The following is a 23,169-nucleotide window of genomic DNA, read 5'->3' as shown; positions in this document are numbered from 1 at the left end:
CGAATTTGAACGCAAGTAGGAAAAGCAAGTTTTTCTTACACGAAGGAAGTACTTGTGTAAACTGACGGATAAAGCAGCTAACAATACATCTCCAAATTTAGCGCCTGTAATACTTCTTATGTTTTGAATCTTGGTGAACAGTTTCTGATCGCAGGCGTTTTTAAAATCATCCTCCAACCAATAGGATACCAATTTATCTCCCGACAATTCAGCTCCGTGAAGTGCACTAAAATGAAACTTACTTTTATTAGAGAAAAATAGTAATAATAATAAGCAAACGAACCTTTTGTCCATACTATGGAAAGCTTGTTGAATCAAACAGCCAGGAATGTTTACAACAATCTTTGTCATTCTTAACCAGCTCTGAATTTTTCTAGGAACAACTTCGGAGAAAAGAATATTCAATCTGTCTTGTTCTCTTCTCAAGGACATTTTCATTTTCTGTTTTAAATCTGCCAGAGTAATATTCTTCAAATAATTCACACCAACATCGAGCTGTTCTTTTAATAATTTAACGAATTGCAAGAAAACCACAAAGTGAACGAACGGCATGGACGCCGACATAACAACGTCCTTTTGAAGTATACACTGCAATCTATTATTTCTATTTGCACAAGAATTCGTAGAATTTTTTGTAGACACAACCATATTCGTCTTCTTCGTTCTCTCGCTCTTCATCTTGAAACCTGTATTGTCCAGCTGTAAGAATGTCTCTGGAATCGATTCTTTGTCAATGATTACGTCTCTGAAGAACTTCAGAAGAGACATACCGTCACCAAGAGAATGATGGACGCGAAATAAAACGGGGACCTTAATTTTGCTCGTGAAACGATCCTCCGTACGTCGAAGATAATGGTGACTCGACCTGGGACAGCATTTTCCGATTAGAATTTCCCAAGACGCTGTGTGATTTTCCGGCAGAGGTTGATTGCAGATGTTCCACAGGACTCTTTTCAAGTGACCATTGTAAATATTGTCACAGGAACCGTCGCAGTTGGTACGCTCATATTCTAACCATCTCACACGTTCCCTCAGATCGATCTCCTCGCTTCTCTCCCAGTAGTAATAACCGAACTTTCTTTTCCTCTTGTATAACAGCTTCTCAAAAGATGTGCACACCATTTGATTCTTCGCAAACTCTCGAAACCGCTCCAGAAAGTTGATATTCGAATGACGAGCATCTTTTTCAATGATCAGAAGGATATTATTCACGGAAAGTGCCGATGGATGTTCCACGGCCCAAACGCTATCCGTTCCATTGAGAAGACCCGCGAACTTATCCTTTAATTGTATCCTTAAAACAACCTCTACGATGCGGCGATAAATGTAAGAGAATATTAATAATAGAATGATTAACGGAGACAAAAGAAAGGTGTAAAATGTGAAGAAAGCTTGATATATTTTCAACATGATATTTTATTCAACTTTACACTTGTTGAATAGACCCGATTCATAGGCAAGAAACGTCGACTAGATTCTGTTACCGTTTCGTTTTTAAACACACGAATTTGTCACACCTATGAAAACTAAAAAGGTATTATTAAAGATCAACTTGTCGTGATATCTATTAATCAGTTAGAGAAAAATGACTTACATGATAACTTATAGCAATCAAATAATCCAGAGTTCTTTCAGTGCTGGTCAGCACCAAGTAAGACTAGTCTGAACAGAGTCGCTGGTTTTATAGTGAAGCACTAGTCATCGATCGCTGCTAACCCGATTTAATGTGACTCTTTTATCCGGTTATTACCTTTAGTTGCATAATTCCAATATCCTTAAACATTGCCCCTTGTGCTGATGAACACGACCTTATCTTCTTCTTAACCAGCTAGAACTGTGCAATTGTATGGTTTTAGAAATCTTTTCTTTGCCTTTTTACTTACATTTCCCGCACTTTCATTATAGATTTTTGCTTTACAAGTTTTTTATTTAACTGTTTCAGTGTTTCCTAAAATATAATGATCTGATATTTACGAACATATCATATTCGTTGAATGATTTTTTCTCATTCTACTATTTTTTTTTTAACCTGTAACGTTTCAATAGAACTGCGTAACATCATTTCTTGTTTATCCTTCCGTTTCTTCAATGATAAATATTTTTTACAAATATTTTCCACCGCCTCGTTTCGTTCGACGAGTGTATCACCAATTGTTAATAGCTTTTGTTGAAGACTACCGATCTAAAAGACAGTTTCTACAATTTTTAATATCTATTTAACTTTATTAAAGTCAGACAACGCTACCTCTCTTGTCTTTTCTTTAAGAAGAGATTTTGCAGTATCAAGTTCTCGTTTTAATTGTCCATTTTGCATTAACAAATCATCATACCTAATAAATAATTATTTAATGCTAATTTTCCTTTAATTAGTTCTGATTATTTTTTGGTAATGCAAATAAGAAATGATGCTACTTCTGATGCCAAGTTCTTTGCACCTCCGTCTTTAAGGGTTCCGGTAGCGTAATATCGTTTCCAAAGCGAATGTCCGTTACGCTTTGTCGAAATAAATCTATAAATATAACATCATAGCCATGATTACATTATTTGCTTCATTCTTTAACTTTTTAAATGTTCCATCCGCATACTAAGCATATTTTTGTTGCGTTTATTGGCTTTCTTCAGATCGTGCATCATAACATTGTTTCTTGTTTTTAAATTCGAGTATCGTAACCATCGTTCCGTCTCCAAGTTTCGTGAAATTATTAGACTTTCCTCCAAAGATTTCACAGTATCGCGAATATTCGTTATCTTCACAATATAATCTTCCACGGGAATAAATTTTTGTGCACGAGAATTTCCCACATATTTTTTATACATTTCATACTTCTGACATTCGAAAAATGTCAACTAGATGAATGTCGATGCAAAAGTAAAAGATCTTGAATATTGCTGCACTTACAATTATGTGCATATTCAAAATAATAATTATCTTATTAAAATTATTATTTTATTTAAATCACATAATTTAAATAAGTACAGTACAATGATGTAATAACATTAATAGATAAAACTGTACAAAAAATGTATATTATTGGTCGTCGTAGATTTACGACAATACTTTAGAACGTGTTTAACACTCTTTCTCTTTCATAGATTTGTATTATGATTCATTTGATAAATTAAGGATGATTTTACCATTTACATATTTTTTTACATTTATAAAAAAAAATATACTTTTTAATCATTTATTTTTCAATGGACACGGTTCCGACGCATACTCTTTGAAGCTTTTATGAACGTCACTCAAATGATTGCTGCAAAGAACTTTGGTTTTCTCTAGTAGATCTAGTAAAGATATCCATGACGGATTCTTCAACGCTTCATTGAAGCCGTTAAGAATTTCTGCGTCTATTGATGGTACACCGTCGAGAAATACGATCATCTCTTTCACATTTCCGGTCTCCTCGATTAAAGATTCAAACTCCTTTCCTGATCGCCTGAAAACAGGATTTTTCATCCACATTAATTATTGTTTTACTAATAAAAGTTGATAACCACGTGAAATGATAACCACCACCACGCCTTCCCGCCTCCTCGCACTATCTTTCTTTCTTTTAAAACTTATCTAAACAATGATTACCGCCTAAAAAGATTTCACTCAAGAAATAAGTAACTCTTACAATTAGTCTCATGTGTTATATATTATTATCTGTACACTTCATATCATTCTTTATGTTGTAGTTTTACTATTTCTATTATTCTACAATCTCGCGTTTCCCCAAAAATGAAGAAATATTTTTTAATGTATTCTGAACATACATATTCGTATATTCATTATCTGAGATATTCGTTAAAGCATCTCTAGATAGCATGGTACTCGGTCATGCTTGAAGGAAAGCTTTAGGTATTATACTGTTCAAGATTGTCCTCGGAGTATCGAAGATGATTACGGAATAAAGTATAATGTTACATAATCAAAGGTTATAAGAAACAATATCCTAAAAAGTTCACTTACGATGATTTTGTCTTCTCTTCAATAATCGCTGAACACTTTTCGTACAGTTCCAAGCACTTGATGTTATCCCTCATGTCGCGTTGTTCTATAAAGTTTTTAAAAATTATTCTACCCTTTTTATGGGCCAGAGTCTTTACTACATTATCGGTAATCTGATCCAATTCATGGGCAGTCAAGCCAGATGTACACTTCCCGATGCAACCGACCGTTTCTTTCGACATATTTTATTTGATCAGTGGAAAACGCACACCTGTCTTTAGGTTTGAAACAACTAAACACGTCCTTTGCGGCAGATTCACATGGATATTGTCCCGACTCACTTGGACTACACTGATAATACCTATCTGGACTATACTGATAATGCTCGATGAAACACCTATTAATATGAAGAAATAAAGTCGGTGTGCGCATTTAAATTTGTAAATACTATGTGATAAATCTATTTTACAAAGCTCTGTGCGATTTAATTAGATCTAGTGCATAGAACAAAATGTCTCTCTAATGAAATGAACATTAACGTATTGACTTAGCCCGATATCAATATGAAACGAGGAAACGAAATTATCAAAGCACTTGTTGTGGTAAAAAAAACTGTGCTTATGCGTTCTTATCTGGCACGACGGCACAAAGAAACGCCGTGTATATTAATAAAAAGTTCCCAGAGATGGGAAAACAAACGCTAAAACAATGGATTGTACAAACTAGTGTTTTCGATGTGCTCGGATTTCTAGAAGTAAATATAACGATTATATATATTAACGAAGTCAATAGATTCATGTTTTACAAGTTATGCTGCAAGAAAAATTCCGGACAATCGCTTGATAAACTTTTAGTCAATAAGTTTGGACGTATAATTTTTCAATATGCAAATAAATATGTAACACGTGATTTTAAATGTCTGTACACTTACAGTTGATAGTTAGACTAAAAGAATTCTCGTACATTTTCTTAAGCTATCACGACACTCGAACGTTTCCAACAGTTGGAACCTACGTGAAAGTAACACTTCGAAATTGATTATCATTTCAATTTTCACTTCTCGAAAAAACACGTGACACTTCACTGCGTTTACAGGTTCTATTAAGCAATAGGGTTGCTTAGGAGATCCAAACAGAGCGTTATTGATCGTAACTTTCATGAAACCGGATTCACAGTGGCTGATTGTCTTAATCGGAGGGGTTGGTCATTCCATGCGATGTAAAGATATTCATTTGCATTCCACGAAATTCCAGTTAATGTCGATGTTATCCTTTTGTAACCTTTCGTTCAACTCTTCGTTTGGGCACAATTGTTCGTAGATAGTATTTACTTAAATGTATAGTTACAAACTTATGACTCGACAAAATTTAAACGTTATGTAACACTAATATGCTTCGATTTTAATGATTCACTGAACATTTATAATCTACAAATTCGAAACACTAACTATTTCTATGTACTTATGTATGGTATTATTTCTAAACGAGGTGAAAAAGATAAAGGCCAACCCCACGTTGTTGTCTGTATAACGCCACGGCACGTATTGACGCGTGCCAACGCGCGCCGAAAATATATTCAGCAGCACTGAACACACATCTGCCGAGGTAGTAAAAATATATTGTATACTTGAAGTATAACAAAAATAGTAGAATTCTTTCTGCAAATAAGTAAAAATCTTCCTCGTACTTGTATGTATTTTTCGTATTACAATTACATATTAAAAAAGAAAGTTCATTATGTTTTTGCCATCTTCGACTTTAACTTTTGTTAGACTCAAACATAATGATTATTTTAGCTTATGTATTTATTTATATAATGATGATTATCACTAATAGATTTGCGGAAAATTCCAATGGTATTGGCGTATAGTGGAATCCGTCCTGCATACCAGAAATGGTCTTTGTTATTCAAAGCAGTATCTATGAAACAACTCCTCGTCATTTTATATGCGGAGCACATGCTTGATGGAAAAATATTGCACATAATATAAGAGAACTTAAAAGCCTATAAAAACTATTTTAATCGCGTTTCTTGCACTGATTAATATCTTCTACTATAGGAAAGCTGAACTATTTTCATCGATAATTTACATATTGATCAAATGTAAATATATTCTGTAACATGTACCAACATTTTTTATATTTGCTTACTGCAACGTTGTATTTATCTGCTGCTACGTGTAATATAATTTAAAGTGGCCGCAAAAAAAGTACGCGGGAAAATATAACAGATGGTACAAAAATATACAACAAGAATTAAGTTTGGTGGAAACGAATAGAAATAATAGCTTTAGAATAACTATATTAAAATATAATAGCGAATGTTTAAACATAAATTTTAACTATGGATTCTGAATTTCCTGATCCGGACGAAGAATTTGATTTAGTTCATCAAGATGAATATGAACTTTTAAAAGAAATCGAAGGTATACCAACTATAACCTTGTCACAATTCTCTTTCTAAATGTAACATGTAGGTGGTCATAAAATATTGACAAAAGTAATTCATCAGAAATAAAAAGCTTTGCGTAATTTTTGCTTTTGTATAATGTAATTCTATCAATATAATTACGAGAGAAATCATTCAAATTAATAAATCTGAGACCAATTTCAATTTGTAAAGTAGATGTAAATTTCTCTTGTGTCAGATCTTGAAAATAAAAAAAAATTGGGATCCCAGAATGTTAGGAATTTGCAAGAAAAGGCAAAAGAAACAGATGATTTAAATGCTTATAAATCTAACTTATATAAGGAATTAAATACTCCTACATCTAGTAGACATAATGAATTATGTAGCCCGAGCACTAGTAAAGCTACTGAATGCAGTGGGAACTCTGAGACAGACATCACAAAAAAGAGGAATTATGATGAACTATTTGGTGATATTTCAGACATATTAGACACAAATAGTTTTGGTATGTGTTTTGTATAAACTTATAATTGATATTCTGGAACTATATATACATTAAATTTATAGCTGATATTCTGGAACCAAGAGAAAAGAGACCACGATGGGATGAACCTGAAAAAGTGATTAAAGCAATATTAGATGCTAGAGAAAAGTTCCATGAATACACTAGAGGAGGTTTTGTTAAGAGGAAATATGTTGAAGAGTAAGCTAGAAACAAATGTGCTCAATGTTATAGTGCAAAATAACACAACATATGTATTAATTTCTTATAGTTTTTATTTAGAAAGAAAGATACTATATCATTGCGAGTCCCTTGTTGGAATTTTGTAGCCGTAACTAGACCATGCGATGCTCAACGTATATATCTAAGAGTAAGAGACAACACGCAAAACAGAATACAAACAAGTACACGTGTGATTTCTAATTTATTGTCAGCACCATATAGTGAGCTTAAAGCTAAAGCTGAAGAAATAGTAAGCAGTTGAAATATCTGCATTATTCTTTATTTGTAGTAATTACCCTGGCTTTTTTACAAGAATATTGTACAATTATTTAATTATTTTATAGATAGTGGAGAATGTTAAACGTGCTAGTTATGAAACTTCCAATCTTTCTATCACAAAAACTGTTGATGATACTGAATTATGGGTTGATAAATACAGACCTAAATCCTACAGAGATCTACTTTCAGATGAAAGCGTGAACAAACAATTACTACATTGGATAAAACTTTGGGATAAAGTAGTATTTAACCGAAATTATGTTCAGTACAAGAATAAAAGACAAAATTTTATATTTCGGAATAAAAAATTTATGGACGAAAATACAGTTGAGGAAGTAGATAGTAAAGGTTACCCAATTCAAAAGATTGTGCTACTTAGTGGACCACCTGGATTAGGAAAAACTACATTAGCACATTTAGTAGCGAGACATGCTGGCTATAATGTTATAGACATTAATGCAAGTGATGACAGAACACCAGATGGTTTTAGGTAATGTAATAACTTGTAGTTGAAATTAATACTTTACAGATGTTGCAAATATGCTTAATTATATACTATTAAATATAGACAATTCCTCCTTGCATCAACGCAAATGAAAGCTGTAATTGGAAATGATCCTCGTCCAAATTGTCTGGTTTTAGATGAAATTGATGGTGCTCCTGCCACATCTATTGAATTACTTCTAAAATTTGTACAAGGTAAATTAATTTCGAAACAAAAAAAAGATAAAATGAAACCCGACAAGCAATCAAATACTTGTCATCGCCCTATAATATGCATCTGCAATGAACCATATACTCCTTCCTTAAGGTAAATTTTTCATTTCACCTACACGTACATGATTCATGCTCTTGTGGATAAAGATCGAATTCATTTTATATTTACAGAGCTCTTAGAGCGGTTGCACTCATTATATCAATACCAGAAATAAATTCTGCAGGACTAATGGACAGGTTAATGGAAATAGCAAAAAAAGAAAATCTTAAAGTAAATCCTGATGCACTTTTGAGATTAGTGGAAATGTCTGGTTGTGATATTAGATCGTGTTTGGGAACATTACAATATATGGGTGGCATTAGTTCAAAGGACAATTTATCCTCTGCATTAAAAGATAGCAGGAAAAACTTGTTTGATTCATGGAAGCAATTACTAACATTACCCATGAATAGAAATGGAATACTTCCCATTTCAGAAAGAGTTCAACTTGTATTGAAAACCGTTCGAAACGGTAAATCGTTTGAAATAATATCAATAATACAAATTTTATTTTATTTTATAAAAATGTTAACAATATTTATTGTTCATTTTAGGAGAGCCAGAAAAATTGGCTTTAGGCATATTCCATAATTATCCAGAAATTTGTGATGACAAATTGAATTACGTGACAGTTTGTTTAGAATGGTTTGAATTTTTTGACGAGATTTTAACTGCAATTGCAAGCTCTCAAATTTGGTCAATTATGCCTTACATAAATTACGCGTTTGTAACATGGCATTTATATTTTGCTCGGACAAGAAATGTTAAATTATCTTACCCGTCTATTTTATATGAAGTAAGAATAATAGCTGATAAAAGTACAAATTGTGATGTGATTTACAATCGGACAAATATATTTAAAAATTTGTATATCTTATGTAGGTTAATCAGAAACATGCAAATAGTGTAGGAATTTTAACAACTATTAAAAAAAGTAGTGGCCGTGATAGTACAGCCTTAGCAGTTGATTATGCTCCCTTTCTTCCGGATTTGTTGAATCCACGTTTACGGACAGTATCTGGACATTTACATTCAACTAAAGAGAAGGAAAACATTAATCGATTAGTTAACATCCTGATTGATTTTGGTCTCACTTTTACTCAAGAGAAGAATCTTGATGGAACTTTTGATTATAAACTAGATCCGTAAATTACGAAACCATACTCTAAATTTTCAAATAATAACATACGTGTATATGCATTTTACTATTATTTACGTTACTGTATTTTTTCCAGTGATATATTGAGAATAGGTATTTTTCCTGATTGTAAATATCGTCGAACACTCCAACATGCAGTGAAACAAATAATTGTTCAGGAATTGGAAACGGAACGACTACGAATAGCCACAAATTTCATTACACGTACAACAAATGCTGCTCAAAACAGAAATAAAGAAAATGAAAATACTGCGAAAGAAAAAACAGCAGTACCAGAGATCAGTGCTAAAATACAAAATAATATATCTAGCACATCAAGAGCTACAGAAACGTTTAAAAAACTTGAAGCAGAAACCAAAGAAATCGTAAGTGCAATTGTCTTGTATCTTAATCCTGTTTAAAACTTATATTACACAGAAAAGTTAAAATATTGCAGACATATAAGGATTTCTTTGGAAGAATAATTACAGTCAAACAAGATAAGCAGCAAATGTTAGATAAAGAAAGTTCACGGAAATCCTTGAGAAAAAATGGCGCTTGGTATAAATATAAAGAAGGTTTCAGTAACGCTGTCCGTCGGAAGGTCATAATAGAACACCTTCTATAAATTACGTTTTATTTAACATGTTTTTGTGTAACTGATAAAGAATTTAATTATATTTTCGTTTGTGTATCAAAACAATAAGAAAGTATATGTTGTTACATTTTTGTATCGCTTTTGTACTTGAAAATAATCTGTATTAACCAAAAATTATTATGCAGCCAAACTATTGGCCTCTTACAAATGTTTTATTATTTAAATACTGGCCCGAAAACACAACTTTGTCATAGTAAGAGCACTGTGATGTTACTTGCGCCGCGTGACATCATTTCCATAGCCATCTATATTTCCCGCTTTAGAGGTAAGAGAGAAAAAGATGTTATAAGAAAGAGTGAGACAGATGATGCTGACCCTCTTCTGAAAGCCCTGGTGCCATCTCTGTGAAAAGTGCTCAAACTGGTCGCATATAATTATCGACAGCGAAGTAAACTATTAAAAGTACTGAAACTAACTCCCGACCAGTTTCAGTACTCCTCCACGAGATGGCGCTAGTAGTTTTGAGTTGTTTACTTCGCTGTCGATAATTATGTGCGACCAGTTTGAGCACCTTTCACAGAGATGGCGCCAGGGGTTTCAGAGGAGGGTCAGCATCATCCGTCTCACTCTTTCTTATAGCATCTTTTTCTCTCTTACCTCTAAAGCGGGAAATATAAAATAAATTACAATAAAACTACTAAAATATACAATAAATTACGGTAAAACTATTGAAACATATATACATTTAGCAATATGTGATCCTGAACAATACACAAAACATAGATTTAACAATATATGGGTTCTTGTGTTTTACAAATAGGAGCATACCAAGTTTTAAAAAATAAAGGGCCTGTTGTGTCTTTTATACTTTATAATTATAACTATGAATATAAGAGTTATGTGGATAATGAGTTTTTTAAATCAATTTCACATTAATCAATTTGATCTTTAATACTGAATCAATAAAGTTGACCAAATGTTTTGGCTGCTAGATCTATGTTATATTTTTTCTATGCAACCTTAATTACGTACAGAGATTGTGTATGTAGACACGGTTTTAATTGTAAACATTTCAGATAACTAAAGTGGTCGAAACATGTAATTACAAACTCAAAGTAATTAATATGAAATTTATAGTTTAATATTAAGGGAATAAATATTTGATACTTATGATATTGAATGTTTAAAAGTCATTGGAGTTATAAGTAACCTACTCAGAAGATATTGTTAATAATCTGGTTAATAAAGGTAACAAGTTATTTACCATTACTTTTACTATATAAATTGAAAATGTATCAGTTTGAAAGCTGGTTGATAGTATTTATGGCTAATTTAAAGTTCATCCTTACAGGAGTTTAAAATAAAAATGAACTTTCAAAAACGGAAAAGAAACTTTTTTCAAAATCATGGATATAATCAGAAGAAACATAAACAATTCAATTTGGAACCAGGCATGAAAGGTTTTCTATGTACATGTAATTTTTCTGAGAAGGAATGTGTACGCGATGCTTATAAAATACTTAATGAATTTGCCGACGAGATTTATGGACCAGATATCACAAAGGTATGTTAGAATTCAATGATAATATAGGGATACGCATAAATGCAAGGATGTCAAATTCACTTTTAAATTCAAGGACACTAATAATGAGAGTAAAAACGAATCTGTAAGAGAAAAAGATGATTCTGTCAGTGAAAATGATGAAGAAGATGATATTTCAACTGCTTTGAATAAAGAACTTGATGTGTTAAAAACAGAATATTCGAAACCAGTAAATGCTAGAAGATTTCAAGTAAACTTATTAAATATATTTTTATCTTTTTTCTTTTCGTATAGTTGAACATATTAAATGTTTATCATTTTTCTTGCAGGTAGTTGATACTGGTGTGAAAAATGTGGTATTTATAAGGAGCACATTAACAAACCCTTTGGAGTTAGTTACTAAAATTATCACAGAATTAAATAAAACAAAGCAGCAACGTACAAGATTTCTATTGAGATTACTTCCAATCGAAGTTGTATGTAAAGCAAACATGACTGACATTAAAGCAAAAGCAAATGTAATGCTTGAAAAATACTTTGCCCAAGAGCCAAAAACATTTAGCATTGTATTTAAGTATGTTATTCAAATTCAAATCATTTGCTATAATTTATTATTGATTCTTTGCAGCACAAGTTTGTAAATTTCAATTTAATTTAATTTCAGTCGGCATAGTAACAATAATATACATAGAGATGAAGTGATTGAAGATTTAGCTGAAATAATAAGTAAGAAAAATCCTGGAAACAAAGCAGATTTAAAGAATCCAGAATTAGCTGTAATAGTTGAGATGATACGTGGTGTCTGTCTTATGTCTGTTGCTCCAAACTATTACAAATTCAGAAAGTACAATTTATTAGAAATATGTAATACGAAAGAACCCACAAATGGTACAAAGGAGGAAGAAGAAAATGTCCCTAATGAACAAGTAAAAGATGTAAGTCTTGATATAAAAGATGCGAAGGAAAATAAAAATGTCACAGAGGAAACAATTGATAACAACAAAGAATCAATAGATTAATTTAAAAATGTTAATATTTAATTTAAAAATTTATTACTGTTATATATTAAGTAGTATTAAGAATGTGCTATATTGTATTTCTTAATAATGTATATTATTTTGTAAAAATACATATAACATACAAGTATGTATTAATAAATGTTTTGTATCAGAGGTTCTGTATATTTCTTAATTTATACATTTAAACGGATCGAAAATTATCAAAGATAAAAGAGAAAAAAAACTTGATACAAGTTAATTTTTTAAATTATTTCTTAATTAGGTGCATGAAATATTTGAAGTTAAAATACATCCTACAAGGTCCCATGGTGTAATGGTTAGCACTCTGGACTCTGAATCCAGCGATCCGAGTTCAAATCTCGGTGGGACCTGAACAAAATTTTTACGTACAGTAGTATTTTTAATTGAGCACCGTCTATTCTCTGTTTAGATATACCTTTTTTAGTTGTCCGTTAAATTTTTATTGTTAAAAAGTAATAATATCGAGATATGACACATAACATTGATATTTTAAGTTAAATTTAACACAAAGATATTCATATATAGATATATATATGTAATATTATAAATAAATATTTATAATATTTATAGTTATTAATTACCATGTCTTTGATTTTTGACTTTACTTACAATTAAAGCTGAATTAATACAGTTTTTTAATAATAAATAAATTGCACAGTGCATCTTCAAGAGGAATACACTAGGGCTGCGTTTCCAATAACCGGGTGTGTTATGCTGTATTTCGCTTTTAAAGATATTACCTTTATGATAATGTCGTGAATCGTGAGTGCTTGACGTCATATTTTTTAAATTATTACTTAAATTAGTGTTAAACGTTATATTAAATAGTTATAGCGTAAAAATCAAATACGATCATGTCAGCGCGAAAGAATGTTCAATCTGGATTTCAACAGGTACACGTACATTTAAATTACTTTTTTAGTCATATTTTGTATTTAAAAAAGTTTCAATTTTTTTATAACCTACATTGCACGATAGGACTCCGATGTTTATATTACATATGAAGATCAACAAAAGATTAATAAATTCGCAAGGCAAAATGCTAAAATGGATGATTTAAAGGAGGAATTAAAAATCAAGCAGGTATAAATAAATTTAACATTTAATTCGTGCCTACTAGTAGCCTTATTTGGACATGAACAGTTTTATCATTACATTATAATGTTTTCTGTAGAACGAATTAAAGAACTTGGAAGATGCGTGCGATGAAATAGTTCTTCTAGATGATGACGCAAAAATTCCATATCACATTGGGGAAGTTTTCATTTACGAAGATTTGGAAAAGACTCAGGTATATTTGCTGGTTATAATATACAGTTTAATTTACTTTTAATTTATTCAATTTGTTTTTAAATTAGTAAATCATATAATTCTTCATATCAGTTCATCATACATATAGTGTGTTTAATAAGCTTTGATAAAATATTTAATGTTGTTTTTAATTCAGTTTCCATTCATACTTGTAGTGTTATTTAGATGAGATTAAAGAAGAGAAGAAGAAAGAGATCTCAAATTTGGAAAGTAAATGTGCTGATTTGAAGAATGTTATAACCGAATTAAAAACACAGCTATATGCAAAGTTTGGTAGCCGTATAAACTTAGAGGCAGATGAGGATTAATCTAGTCAAATACAGAATATAAGTCTTTTATAATGCGGAATAAGATTTTAATAGCATTATTGCCTCATGTCTTCTAATCTAATGTATTATAAATCCATATTTTATTTATATCGGATACAAGAAAATCATATGCACATGTTAATTAATTGTTATTGTGTGATGAGCTTTGAATAAATTTTTTAATTACACCTTTTGTAACATAACTTTTCTCAATATCATTATTACCTTCCTATAGAATGACTACAAAATTCTTCTATAATGTAGATCCTTACGTTATATAGAAGAATACAGGTCTTGATATATACTACGTGCTAAATTTTGCCTATTAATATAAAGATTTAAATTCTTATAATACATATATATATATATCTAATTAAAGGTTGTACTTTAACTTCAACAGTTTAGTAACAGAACCTTTAGATTTGGATCTCTGCCAAATTGTTCTCGTTATAAAGTGCTCATGCAACATGACTGAAGAAAACGATTATCAAAATCCATTAAATAATTATAAAGTTAATTCTTTTTTATAATTTTCCATTATTAATAAACTATTTTAATTCTATAGATTCATTTCTGCAAGTAATGTTTTAAAAAAATTTAATAATTTCAATAATGAGTTCCCATAAAAAAATTATATAAAATTCTGTAAATATAGATAAGACAGATATAGTATATTTACTTTTTTAAACATTCTAATTGTTTCGGATTATTTGCATTGATTATACTGATTAAAAATAAAAAAAATTAAGTATTCCTTGTACATAAAATGTTAAAGTCAAAGTATGTATTTCTTTAATTTTCACATAGAGTCTACACCTTATTTAATTTAAGAAATAATTTAGAACCTTGTTACATAGCTGAACAATTCCTTCTTCCCTCTCATCAACTTGCTTGAGGTAATTTTAGTTTCACCTCTCAGTTTTGCTTCAGCCAGTACATAGTTAACTACAGTCCATTCAATAGCTTCTTATGTACTGTTCAAGAAGTGTATAATAATCGGATTTTATTTTTTTTATTAATTAAAACATTTACTATATTTTTAGTACTTATTAAAATATCTAAAGTATTCATGAAATGAAAGGATAATATACATTTACTTTTTATACACATATACATTTAATTACTATAATAAAAGATTAAAGTATAAATTTAAAAGCACTTGCACATGACATGGATATAGCTAAGGAATTAGTGTTGAATTTAAAACAAAGCAATGTGTCACATGCGGGATATGGTTCACAAAAAGAATGTGAAGTTCTTATTGAACATATCTTACAAAATATGATGAATTCCCAGTTACCAGAATTAATTCCGGAGGTAAAAAATGAAGACGATTCCATTCAATACAGAGAGGAAGGTAATTATATTTTATGAATGAAATTAGATTTCAAATCAATATATTTCTTTTCATTATTTAATTAATAAATTAGTTAAAAATTTCTAGGGAACCAACATTTTGTAATGGGTGATGATGATGAAGCTATAAAATGTTACACAATGAGTTTAGCGTATGCAAATAATAATGAACTTAAGTCTTACGCCCATGCCAATCGATCTGCTGCTTTGTATAGAAAACAGATGTTTAAAGAATGTTTGATAGATATCGACAGTGCTTTAAGCTTTGGTTATCCAGAGGAGAAACGGAATAAATTGAAAGAGAGAGCGGCCAAAGCTATTGAAGAAATCAAGAAGAAACTACAATTTAAAATGGATGATCATATTGCTACTGGAACAGTTACGAATACATGTTTATCAGAAAGATCAAGTGATGCTATAACTGTAAGATATAGAAATGGAAATGTAAAGCTTTCAGAGGACAAAACTAAAAATTTGACCATTGATGAAAAAGAAGATTCGGTTAATAGTTGTAACAAAGTGTCTATGTCAGATGACAGTGAAAAAACACAACCAAGATACTTAGCGGATGAAGGTCCTTTGAAATTAGCTTATGGTCCTAGTAAAGAGGCTCCTGCTGCTAGTGATGGTGTCAATATTGGCTTTTCTGAAAAATATGGACGTCACTTAGTAGCTACAAAAGAATTCAAGCCAGGAGATGCAGTGACTATTGAATATCCATATGTATACATTCTCTATACACAAAGGTAAACAATTAGTTAACTTTACTATATTGCTATTAATACATACACACATTACAAATTACAGATATTATACGCATTGTCATAAATGCCTATCACAAAGTTATAATTTAATCCCTTGCCCATACTGCCCTGTAGCACAATATTGTTCAGAAAAATGTAGAAAGTCAGCTTGGGAAATGTCTCATGACATAGAATGTCCGATTATGGCATTAGTAGGAAACTTACTTAACGTTGATAAAGATAAGATTCGCATGCTTACCAAAATTATTAGATTTGTAATTGTAGTAACAGCGAAAGGCAAAAAATTGGATGAACTGCGTGCGGACATGAAAATAGCTGAATCTAATCCAGGTAAAGGAATAGCATTAATGTTCTACTGCTAAAATAGAAATATATAGATAAAATGTGAACAAAAAGTCTATAAGGATACACTGTAACAAGCATTAATTTATAACATACTGTTCATTTCTAGATTGTATAAAATGTTTTTCTTTTTGCAGATAATAGAACTGCAGGATTTACAGATGAGGGTATACTAGACAGTACCAGTGCACGATCTGCTTTGAGTCTTGCTACCAACATGACAACGAGACCTCTTATCGGAATCAGTGCTTTCGCTTGCATTTCAGCTCTTGCCGCTATCCTCTTGGCCACACAGACTAATTTCTTCTGCAAGAAATATGAAGTGGACCAATTAAAAAATATTAATAATTACCCTGAGATAAAATTCTGTGGCAGCTTAATGTTTCGTGCCTGCGTTATAATGTCTTCTAATTGTTTTTCAGTAATTTATTTATCACATAATACATATCATTATATGCATATATATATGTATACACATTTAATTATTAAGCTTAGTTATATAAAATATAGTATTTCCATGACATTTATTTTTTAGATACAACAAGAATACAGATTTCTAGAAGGTTCAGGCTTATATATAACGCACAGCTTGTATAATCATTCTTGTGCACCAAATACATTCCGTCATTTTGAAGGGCTGACGATGATTACTCGTGCGCTAGAACCAATACATCCTGGAGATCAGTTATTTACAAATTATGGCGCTTCGTATGCATATATGACAAAATCTGAAAGAAGAGAAAAAATAATGCAAGACTATTTCTTTGAGTGCGACTGCATCGCGTGTACGTTTGACTGGCCAACGTATAAAGAAATCTTGGAAAATCACATCGGTTCTATTAACAAAAATAAAGAGTTAGTAGAGAGATTGAAACCATACAAACAAAGATTGGAGAAAAATATGTATGATATTAATGCTGTAAAGTCTGTACTTGACATACTATATAGTAATGTATCCCAGCCATGCGAAGAAATTGTACACGCAGAGCAATACCTGAAGACTTATTATTTAGGTAAATTTAAGTAAATTTTGCAATGAATTTGCTTATACTAATTTTTAATTTATAGCTCTGCTTACCTGCAAATCCTTAATACCATGCTATTACATCTTGCAAACTACTTTTATTTGAGCACTTCACTTTGTTACACTGATCCAATTCCTGCTTATTTATCTAATAATACTGTTTCTAAATCTATGGCTTAAAACTGCTTTATATACAAATATGCTACATATTAACTGTTTGGCTGCAACGGTATGTAAAATAAAATTAATATGTATTTGACAGTTGAAATTTATACTCAATCTCATGAATGTATTATTATTTTCTTTTTAGATCCATAAGAAAGGCGTCAACATTGTACTAAGTTATTAATGAAAAACATGAAGTATTCCTAAAAACATTTTATTGAAGTTTACATAATATTTAGCTAACTTCTAAAAAGAACTGTGCACAGCTTTTTTTTTTACACAATATATTTGTGTAATCATTCAAATTAATCCAGATGTATGTAATTATTATACAAATTCGAAAAATATATAACAAAGAAAGTGAATTTGAAGAATGAACGAAATTGAAATAGAAAAATTTATACTCTAATAATTGGATTAGAGTAATGCACTAGAAAAGTTAATATATTTATGTAAATTTTACAATTTAATATAAAAGAAACCAAGTGTTTTATACTAACATACATGTATATGTATATATAGTATATTTTTTCATTAGGTGAAGCATATAAGGTTTGTTGTAAAGTTTGCTTCTTTTCTCATTAATCTCAGTTAGAATAAGACATAATTAAATGTCACATTGTAATCACTTTATGAAACTAACAAAAACTACAAAAGCGATGAAGCAGGCAATCATAGCAATTAACTAAAATTACAATGTAGTCAATTCTATATATATTTTAAGCCAAGTATAATGTGTGATCATAATAAACAGTGGAATTATTTAATCAAATTGTCGATTACTAAGTCAATATGATACATACTGAAATATTTTATCACAACAAACTATTTAGTTATCAATGAAGTACAGCATACAAGTATACTTTAAACTTGTTAATGTCTAAGGTGTACTGAAATCTTGTCTAGTTTTATAGTAATAGAAGGAAATATGTAAAAGAAATATAGATCTCACAATCAATACTCATTACATTTTTCCAATATTCTATTTTTCAACATTTGTATTGTATGACATGTTTTGTTAAATCAAAATATTTCTCTCCCAGGAATGAAAGGATTGGATAAACATGAAACCAAGTATTAATATACCTAAAAAGGAAAGACCTAAAAAATATACCTAAAAAAAGCAGGCTAATATTTTATCGGGGCCAAATATTAAAATATTATTTCTTAAATTCAATCCGGTGTCAGTATACTGATTTCTTATTAAATATTTCACAGTTTTTATGAATCAAATGAAATTGTTTCCCATATGAAGATGTGAATGAATATGAACAAAAAAAGAGATCCAGATCTCTGATTGTTCATTGTGTGATAAATAAAATTGAAATTAATTAAAATCGGCCAATATTTGAGAAAGCAGCAAATAGAGGTGTTGTAGTTGTAGCCGGTTGCTGATCGCCGATGCTTTTGAGCAAATTGCCTTGCAACAGACTGTCAAGTGCCTTTTGAACTGTCGGATCGTTTAGCAGAGGTGACGGTGAAACTCCCGTAGTAGTTGTTGTTGTGGATGCTGTGGTGGCAGTTGATGCTGCTGGCATAATATGATGTACTCATGAAGTTAGCAGTTGTAATACCAGCAATATATATATATATTCGAAGTTCGTTCGCTTTGATCACTGCGTTATGGCACAGTAACACTACACGCACGAAAAAGACTTAATCAGAAACCCAAAGCGTACGAAGTTCGTTTGTGTTTTTTTTTCATCCCACGTATTCAATATTTATATAAAAATTTTACCTGAAATTGTCTAAAAAAATTCTTAGACGGAAAGCGCGTATCTTTTACGTTAAATTATTTAGAAATTTCTTCCATTAGGAATTTATACGCGCGATTGGAAAATTGGATTTTGCTTTGGATATATTCATGAAGGATGTATAAGCAAATTCGGGTAGGAATAATAAGAAATAGGTGACCCAAAAATCGTAAAATACACCTATAATGACCTCTTTAAAAGTGCAACAATGCAACAGGTCTAGCTTTTCACTTTTTTAAATGATGACGTGCTTTCTCTATTTTTAATACTGCTATTTCTCACGAGTAAATCGTACTTTTATAATAAAAGTAAAAAGTACGCAACATATAAGTACTTATATTACTACGCTTACAGTATGTACATCTATTCATTTCCTTGCCACCAAAGAAATTTTCTACAAAAATTTAATTATCTAAGAAAATCACTCTGTAATAAAATGTAGTAATTGACTTTTATAAAATGCGGGTCGTTCCAATTAACAGCAACTTTAATAATAATAGAAGTTTGACACATAAAATTGTTGAATATTTAATATTATTTACATTTTGTTCGAACTTAAATAACAAAATTGTATAAATTTTACCTGTTCCCCAAGTAGCTGGCGGGACAGGTGCTGGTGTTGTAGTTGGAGCTGGTACTGGACTAGGTACTGGCGCAGATGAATTTGTTTTATTACTGTTGAGAATATTAAGTATCCTAGACTGTAACTCGGCTTGTTTCGGATCGCTAACTGTTATCGTCGTAGTTGTCGTTGGTAAATCTTTTGCATCTCCCAATTCCACTTGTACTTGCTCCTCGCGCTTAATTTCAAGGTATTTTATAACACGATCGTACTGTAACACTGTTAGTTGATGATTATCAGCTAACATGTTTAAAAGTACTTGAATAGCATCAGGATGCCGTTCATTCGCGAAAGGTGTGTTCAATGGAACCGATCGTCCACCAGCTTTGTAATTAGCAAAATCACGCGATATTAAATTAATAGCATCTTCGACCAACATATTTCTATGCTCTGTACAAACACAAGATATATTAATTAATTACATTTAACAAATGTTGGTAACAAGATTAAAAAACTTGCCTTGAGGTAAACCATGTAGAATGTTTAAAGTTAAGGAATGGTGTTCTTGATTAATAGGTGTAACTACAACAGCGTATAAACATCCACGACTCGCGATATTTCCTAGAACTCTACTAAGAAGGACATCTTCATTTGGAAATAACAAATCAACTGTTAATCCAATTTTTTTCAATCTCATTTCAATGCTCTCAGCATACTCCCTATTTTGGAATGATTAATTAGAGAAATGCTTAACAATTCTAGAATGAAATTAATTATTTTTACACTTACGTTAATGCTTTGTTAACAACAATAATTTCGCAATCATTTTTATCTGTTGTTACATTTGTATATTCACTCGACGTACTTGTATTGCTTTTAAAAGAACATAAAATGAAAACGTATTAATGTTAGTAACAATATATGTAAAAGAAAAATGGTATGAAACTATTTTTTTTTTACTCACTTGAAACTTATATTCATATCTCTGGGAGCAGCATTCTTAAAATCTTCATAACGATTATTACTATCGTTGAATGAATCTCTGGCAAAATTATTGCCTCTTAATCTATCCCCTTGTTTGTGATCCCAATCTCTACCACCTTTATCATCCAAACGACCACCTCTGTTAATAGGACTACGATCTCTAAAGTTATTTCCACCCGAATTATCTCTATTTTTATTTCTATTTTTTCCACCTCTAGTACCTCTTTGCCTCCCACCACTACCACCACTGTTCATTCCACCACCTCCACCACCGCTTTGATTTTGATTATTAGCATTGCGATTTTGATTTCCACCAGGTCTATTTTGATTCCCACTTGATCCGAATTGATTGCCACCTCTGTTTTGATTGAACTGATCACCACCACTCCTATTCTGATTATTTGGATTGAAGTTATTATTTCCTTTAGTTTGCATCAAATTATTAAACTGATCGTTCCCATTATTTCGATTTTGATTTCCGAACTGATCATTTGCATTATCTCTGTTCTGATTTCCATCTCCAAATTGATCATTTCCACTGCCCCGATTTTGCATGTTGTTTCCCTTCTGATTATCATTCAGTTGTGGATCGCAGGTAAAATTTTGATTAGGATTAAAAGTTGAATTCCCTCCATAATTCTGACTTCCACTGCTAAAAGAATCATTTCCTGCGTTGAAATGATTATTGCCAGAATTAAATTGATTATTCGGTCCTCCTAATTGTTTTCCTGCACTTCCACCACCTCCGCTAGATTGATTGTCCTTTTTAGCTGGTCTAACATCTACAAAGTATATAACGCATTACTTTGACATGTATCATTACAGCAGTGAAGACAAAGCAATGTTTTATTCAAACTTATATATAGCGGAATGCATATTATTAGACTGAGTAAAGCGAGACTTTTTTTCACTGTATGCGTAAAATGATTAATGTTAAAGATCAGTGTCAAAATGATGGTAGATAATAGAGTACTATGGTGCCTTGCTCAAAATTATAAATTGAATCATATATATATATATATATATATATATGTATATTAAATCTATAAGTACAACTAAGGAAATATAAATAAAATCTAAATAGTAGTTTGACAGCATTATAAAAAATTAATTAATTGTTAGATGAAAGGGCAAGAAAAAGAATAATATCAGATACTTAGGAATTAATATGATTTAATTTATAATTTTGAGCAAGGCACCATAGTACTCTACTATCTACCATCATTTTGACACTGATCTCTAACATTAATTATTTTACGCATACAGTGAAGAAGTCTCGCTTTACTCAGTCTAATAATATGTATTCTGCTCTTGTATGTTTTACGCATTCTATTCTCTTAGGCAGATTTAAATTATTTCTAAATACATGAACATCCATAGGCTAATTATAAATAAATAATTGAAATATTTACATTATTGAAAGTACGAGGAAAATAAAACAAAGATTCATCGTTGAAGATACCTATTCTTCTGCCTTTGAACATAGCACCATCCTCATTTTGTATAGCCTTTTGAGCAGATTGTTCCTCTTCGAATTGGACAAAGCCAAAACCACGATTTATCGAAGAACCAACAACAGTCCCGTACTTCGAGAAATGTTCTTCCAGTTCGTGTTTGGTCATATCATCTGTTTGTAAATGGCCCACAAATATACGGCTACTTACCGTAGCAGGGTCTTTTAAAAGTCTTATACTCATTTTAAACCTGAGTCTCCTTGGTCAACAATTTTTCTTACACAATATTTACGAAACAATCAAAGAACACCGTTCTTATTCAAATCACAAATACAGCTTAGGTTATGCCTAGAATGCTGACGTTTACTTCTTAATCAACTTCATGTAGATATATTTTAATCAACACAAAGATAACGTAGCGTGCGGCAATGAAAAGTTTTTATTTACTTTTTAGTTTCTTTTCAACTGTTCGAACTGTCTCGCTGGTATCGATGAAATGTTATATAGTTTAAAAACAGGATCTTTCAATCACAACTGAAAGTTGAATAGATTGTATACGATGGCCTGTGTATGTATACAAGAATTATTAAAATTAAGTATGTTCTGTTTTCGTACTCGCGGAAAAACATTAAACCTACTATCACGTTCTCAATTAAGGTTTGGGCATGTGAGTCTGCTCGCGATAAATAGAACTGCGCGCGTGGAAAAATTCTTAATTTGTAA

General features: G+C 31.0%; 8 protein-coding genes and 1 non-coding gene across 12 annotated transcripts in view; 5 read left to right on the top strand and 4 right to left on the bottom strand.

Annotated features, from left to right (window-relative positions):
* LOC143429400 (uncharacterized) overlaps window positions 1–23,169 on the bottom strand; it is a 381,903-nt gene that overhangs the window by 908 nt on the left and 357,826 nt on the right. Inside the window, exons 2-4 of one of the 2 annotated variants that reach the window (XM_076905035.1) lie at window positions 1,595–1,912; window positions 284–1,526; window positions 40–226 (exon numbers count right to left, since the gene is read on the bottom strand). In XM_076905035.1, the coding sequence (XP_076761150.1) occupies window positions 40–226; window positions 284–1,410 (1,314 nt within the window). In that variant the 5' untranslated portion in view covers window positions 1,411–1,526; window positions 1,595–1,912. The remainder of the gene's footprint in view (window positions 1–39; window positions 227–283; window positions 1,527–1,594; window positions 1,913–23,169) is intronic. The other variant, XM_076905036.1, reaches the window with a different exon arrangement.
* Window positions 2,006–3,072, bottom strand: LOC143429415 (uncharacterized). Its single transcript, XM_076905075.1, has 4 exons — window positions 2,586–3,072; window positions 2,413–2,509; window positions 2,246–2,330; window positions 2,006–2,182 (listed from the first exon to the last, which is right to left on the bottom strand). Exons 1-4 carry the CDS (start codon window positions 2,815–2,817, stop codon window positions 2,006–2,008), a joined length of 591 nt encoding a protein of 196 aa, XP_076761190.1. The 5' UTR covers window positions 2,818–3,072.
* On the bottom strand, window positions 3,182–4,366 carry LOC143429268 (uncharacterized). The gene is given in 3 exon segments (XM_076904798.1): window positions 3,182–3,437; window positions 3,956–4,226; window positions 4,276–4,366. Coding segments are annotated over 3 exon segments (618 nt in total).
* Window positions 6,251–9,888, top strand: Cutlet (chromosome transmission fidelity protein 18 homolog). Its single transcript, XM_076905027.1, has 11 exons — window positions 6,251–6,359; window positions 6,582–6,848; window positions 6,911–7,046; window positions 7,128–7,317; window positions 7,412–7,836; window positions 7,915–8,157; window positions 8,235–8,575; window positions 8,658–8,899; window positions 8,986–9,248; window positions 9,339–9,627; window positions 9,699–9,888. The coding sequence occupies exons 1-11, from the start codon at window positions 6,278–6,280 to the stop codon at window positions 9,867–9,869; spliced, it is 2,649 nt and encodes an 882-aa protein (XP_076761142.1). The 5' UTR covers window positions 6,251–6,277; the 3' UTR covers window positions 9,870–9,888.
* LOC143428778 (THUMP domain-containing protein 1 homolog) lies at window positions 10,864–12,554 on the top strand. Its single transcript, XM_076903899.1, has 5 exons — window positions 10,864–11,087; window positions 11,191–11,403; window positions 11,477–11,632; window positions 11,712–11,956; window positions 12,047–12,554. The coding sequence occupies exons 2-5, from the start codon at window positions 11,206–11,208 to the stop codon at window positions 12,399–12,401; spliced, it is 954 nt and encodes a 317-aa protein (XP_076760014.1). The 5' UTR covers window positions 10,864–11,087; window positions 11,191–11,205; the 3' UTR covers window positions 12,402–12,554.
* Trnaq-cug (transfer RNA glutamine (anticodon CUG)) lies at window positions 12,701–12,772 on the top strand. The gene has a single exon. It is a non-coding gene; the product is annotated as a tRNA-Gln (tRNA).
* Pfdn4 (prefoldin subunit 4) lies at window positions 13,153–14,244 on the top strand. The gene is made up of 4 exons (XM_076903920.1): window positions 13,153–13,315; window positions 13,401–13,505; window positions 13,597–13,713; window positions 13,889–14,244. The coding sequence occupies exons 1-4, from the start codon at window positions 13,277–13,279 to the stop codon at window positions 14,039–14,041; spliced, it is 414 nt and encodes a 137-aa protein (XP_076760035.1). The 5' UTR covers window positions 13,153–13,276; the 3' UTR covers window positions 14,042–14,244.
* On the top strand, window positions 14,961–18,464 carry LOC143429359 (protein-lysine N-methyltransferase SMYD4). 2 transcript variants are annotated; one of them, XR_013102521.1, is made up of 7 exons: window positions 14,961–15,398; window positions 15,486–16,143; window positions 16,205–16,491; window positions 16,641–16,924; window positions 17,039–17,516; window positions 17,572–17,756; window positions 17,838–18,464. XR_013102521.1 is itself a non-coding variant. In XM_076904925.1 (6 exons), the coding sequence occupies exons 1-6, from the start codon at window positions 15,212–15,214 to the stop codon at window positions 17,843–17,845; spliced, it is 1,902 nt and encodes a 633-aa protein (XP_076761040.1). In that variant the 5' UTR covers window positions 14,963–15,211; the 3' UTR covers window positions 17,846–18,464. The 2 variants fall into 2 exon arrangements, 1 of the variants encoding a protein (XP_076761040.1); XM_076904925.1 differs by lacking the exon at window positions 17,572–17,756 and having other exon boundaries at window positions 14,963–15,398.
* Window positions 18,769–23,086, bottom strand: Neos (nuclear receptor coactivator protein neosin). 2 transcript variants are annotated; one of them, XM_076904926.1, is made up of 6 exons: window positions 22,455–23,086; window positions 20,973–21,774; window positions 20,798–20,881; window positions 20,528–20,727; window positions 20,030–20,458; window positions 18,769–19,223 (listed from the first exon to the last, which is right to left on the bottom strand). In XM_076904926.1, exons 1-6 carry the CDS (start codon window positions 22,687–22,689, stop codon window positions 19,024–19,026), a joined length of 1,950 nt encoding a protein of 649 aa, XP_076761041.1. In that variant the 5' UTR covers window positions 22,690–23,086; the 3' UTR covers window positions 18,769–19,023. The 2 variants fall into 2 exon arrangements, with proteins under 2 accessions (XP_076761041.1, XP_076761042.1); XM_076904927.1 differs by having other exon boundaries at window positions 18,769–19,220; window positions 22,455–23,084.

The sequence above is a fragment of the Xylocopa sonorina genome, chromosome 11, assembly GCF_050948175.1.
Source record: "Xylocopa sonorina isolate GNS202 chromosome 11, iyXylSono1_principal, whole genome shotgun sequence".
In the NCBI taxonomy this organism is placed as follows: domain Eukaryota; kingdom Metazoa; phylum Arthropoda; class Insecta; order Hymenoptera; family Apidae; genus Xylocopa; species Xylocopa sonorina.
This window is presented reverse-complemented; position numbering and strand designations above follow the sequence as displayed.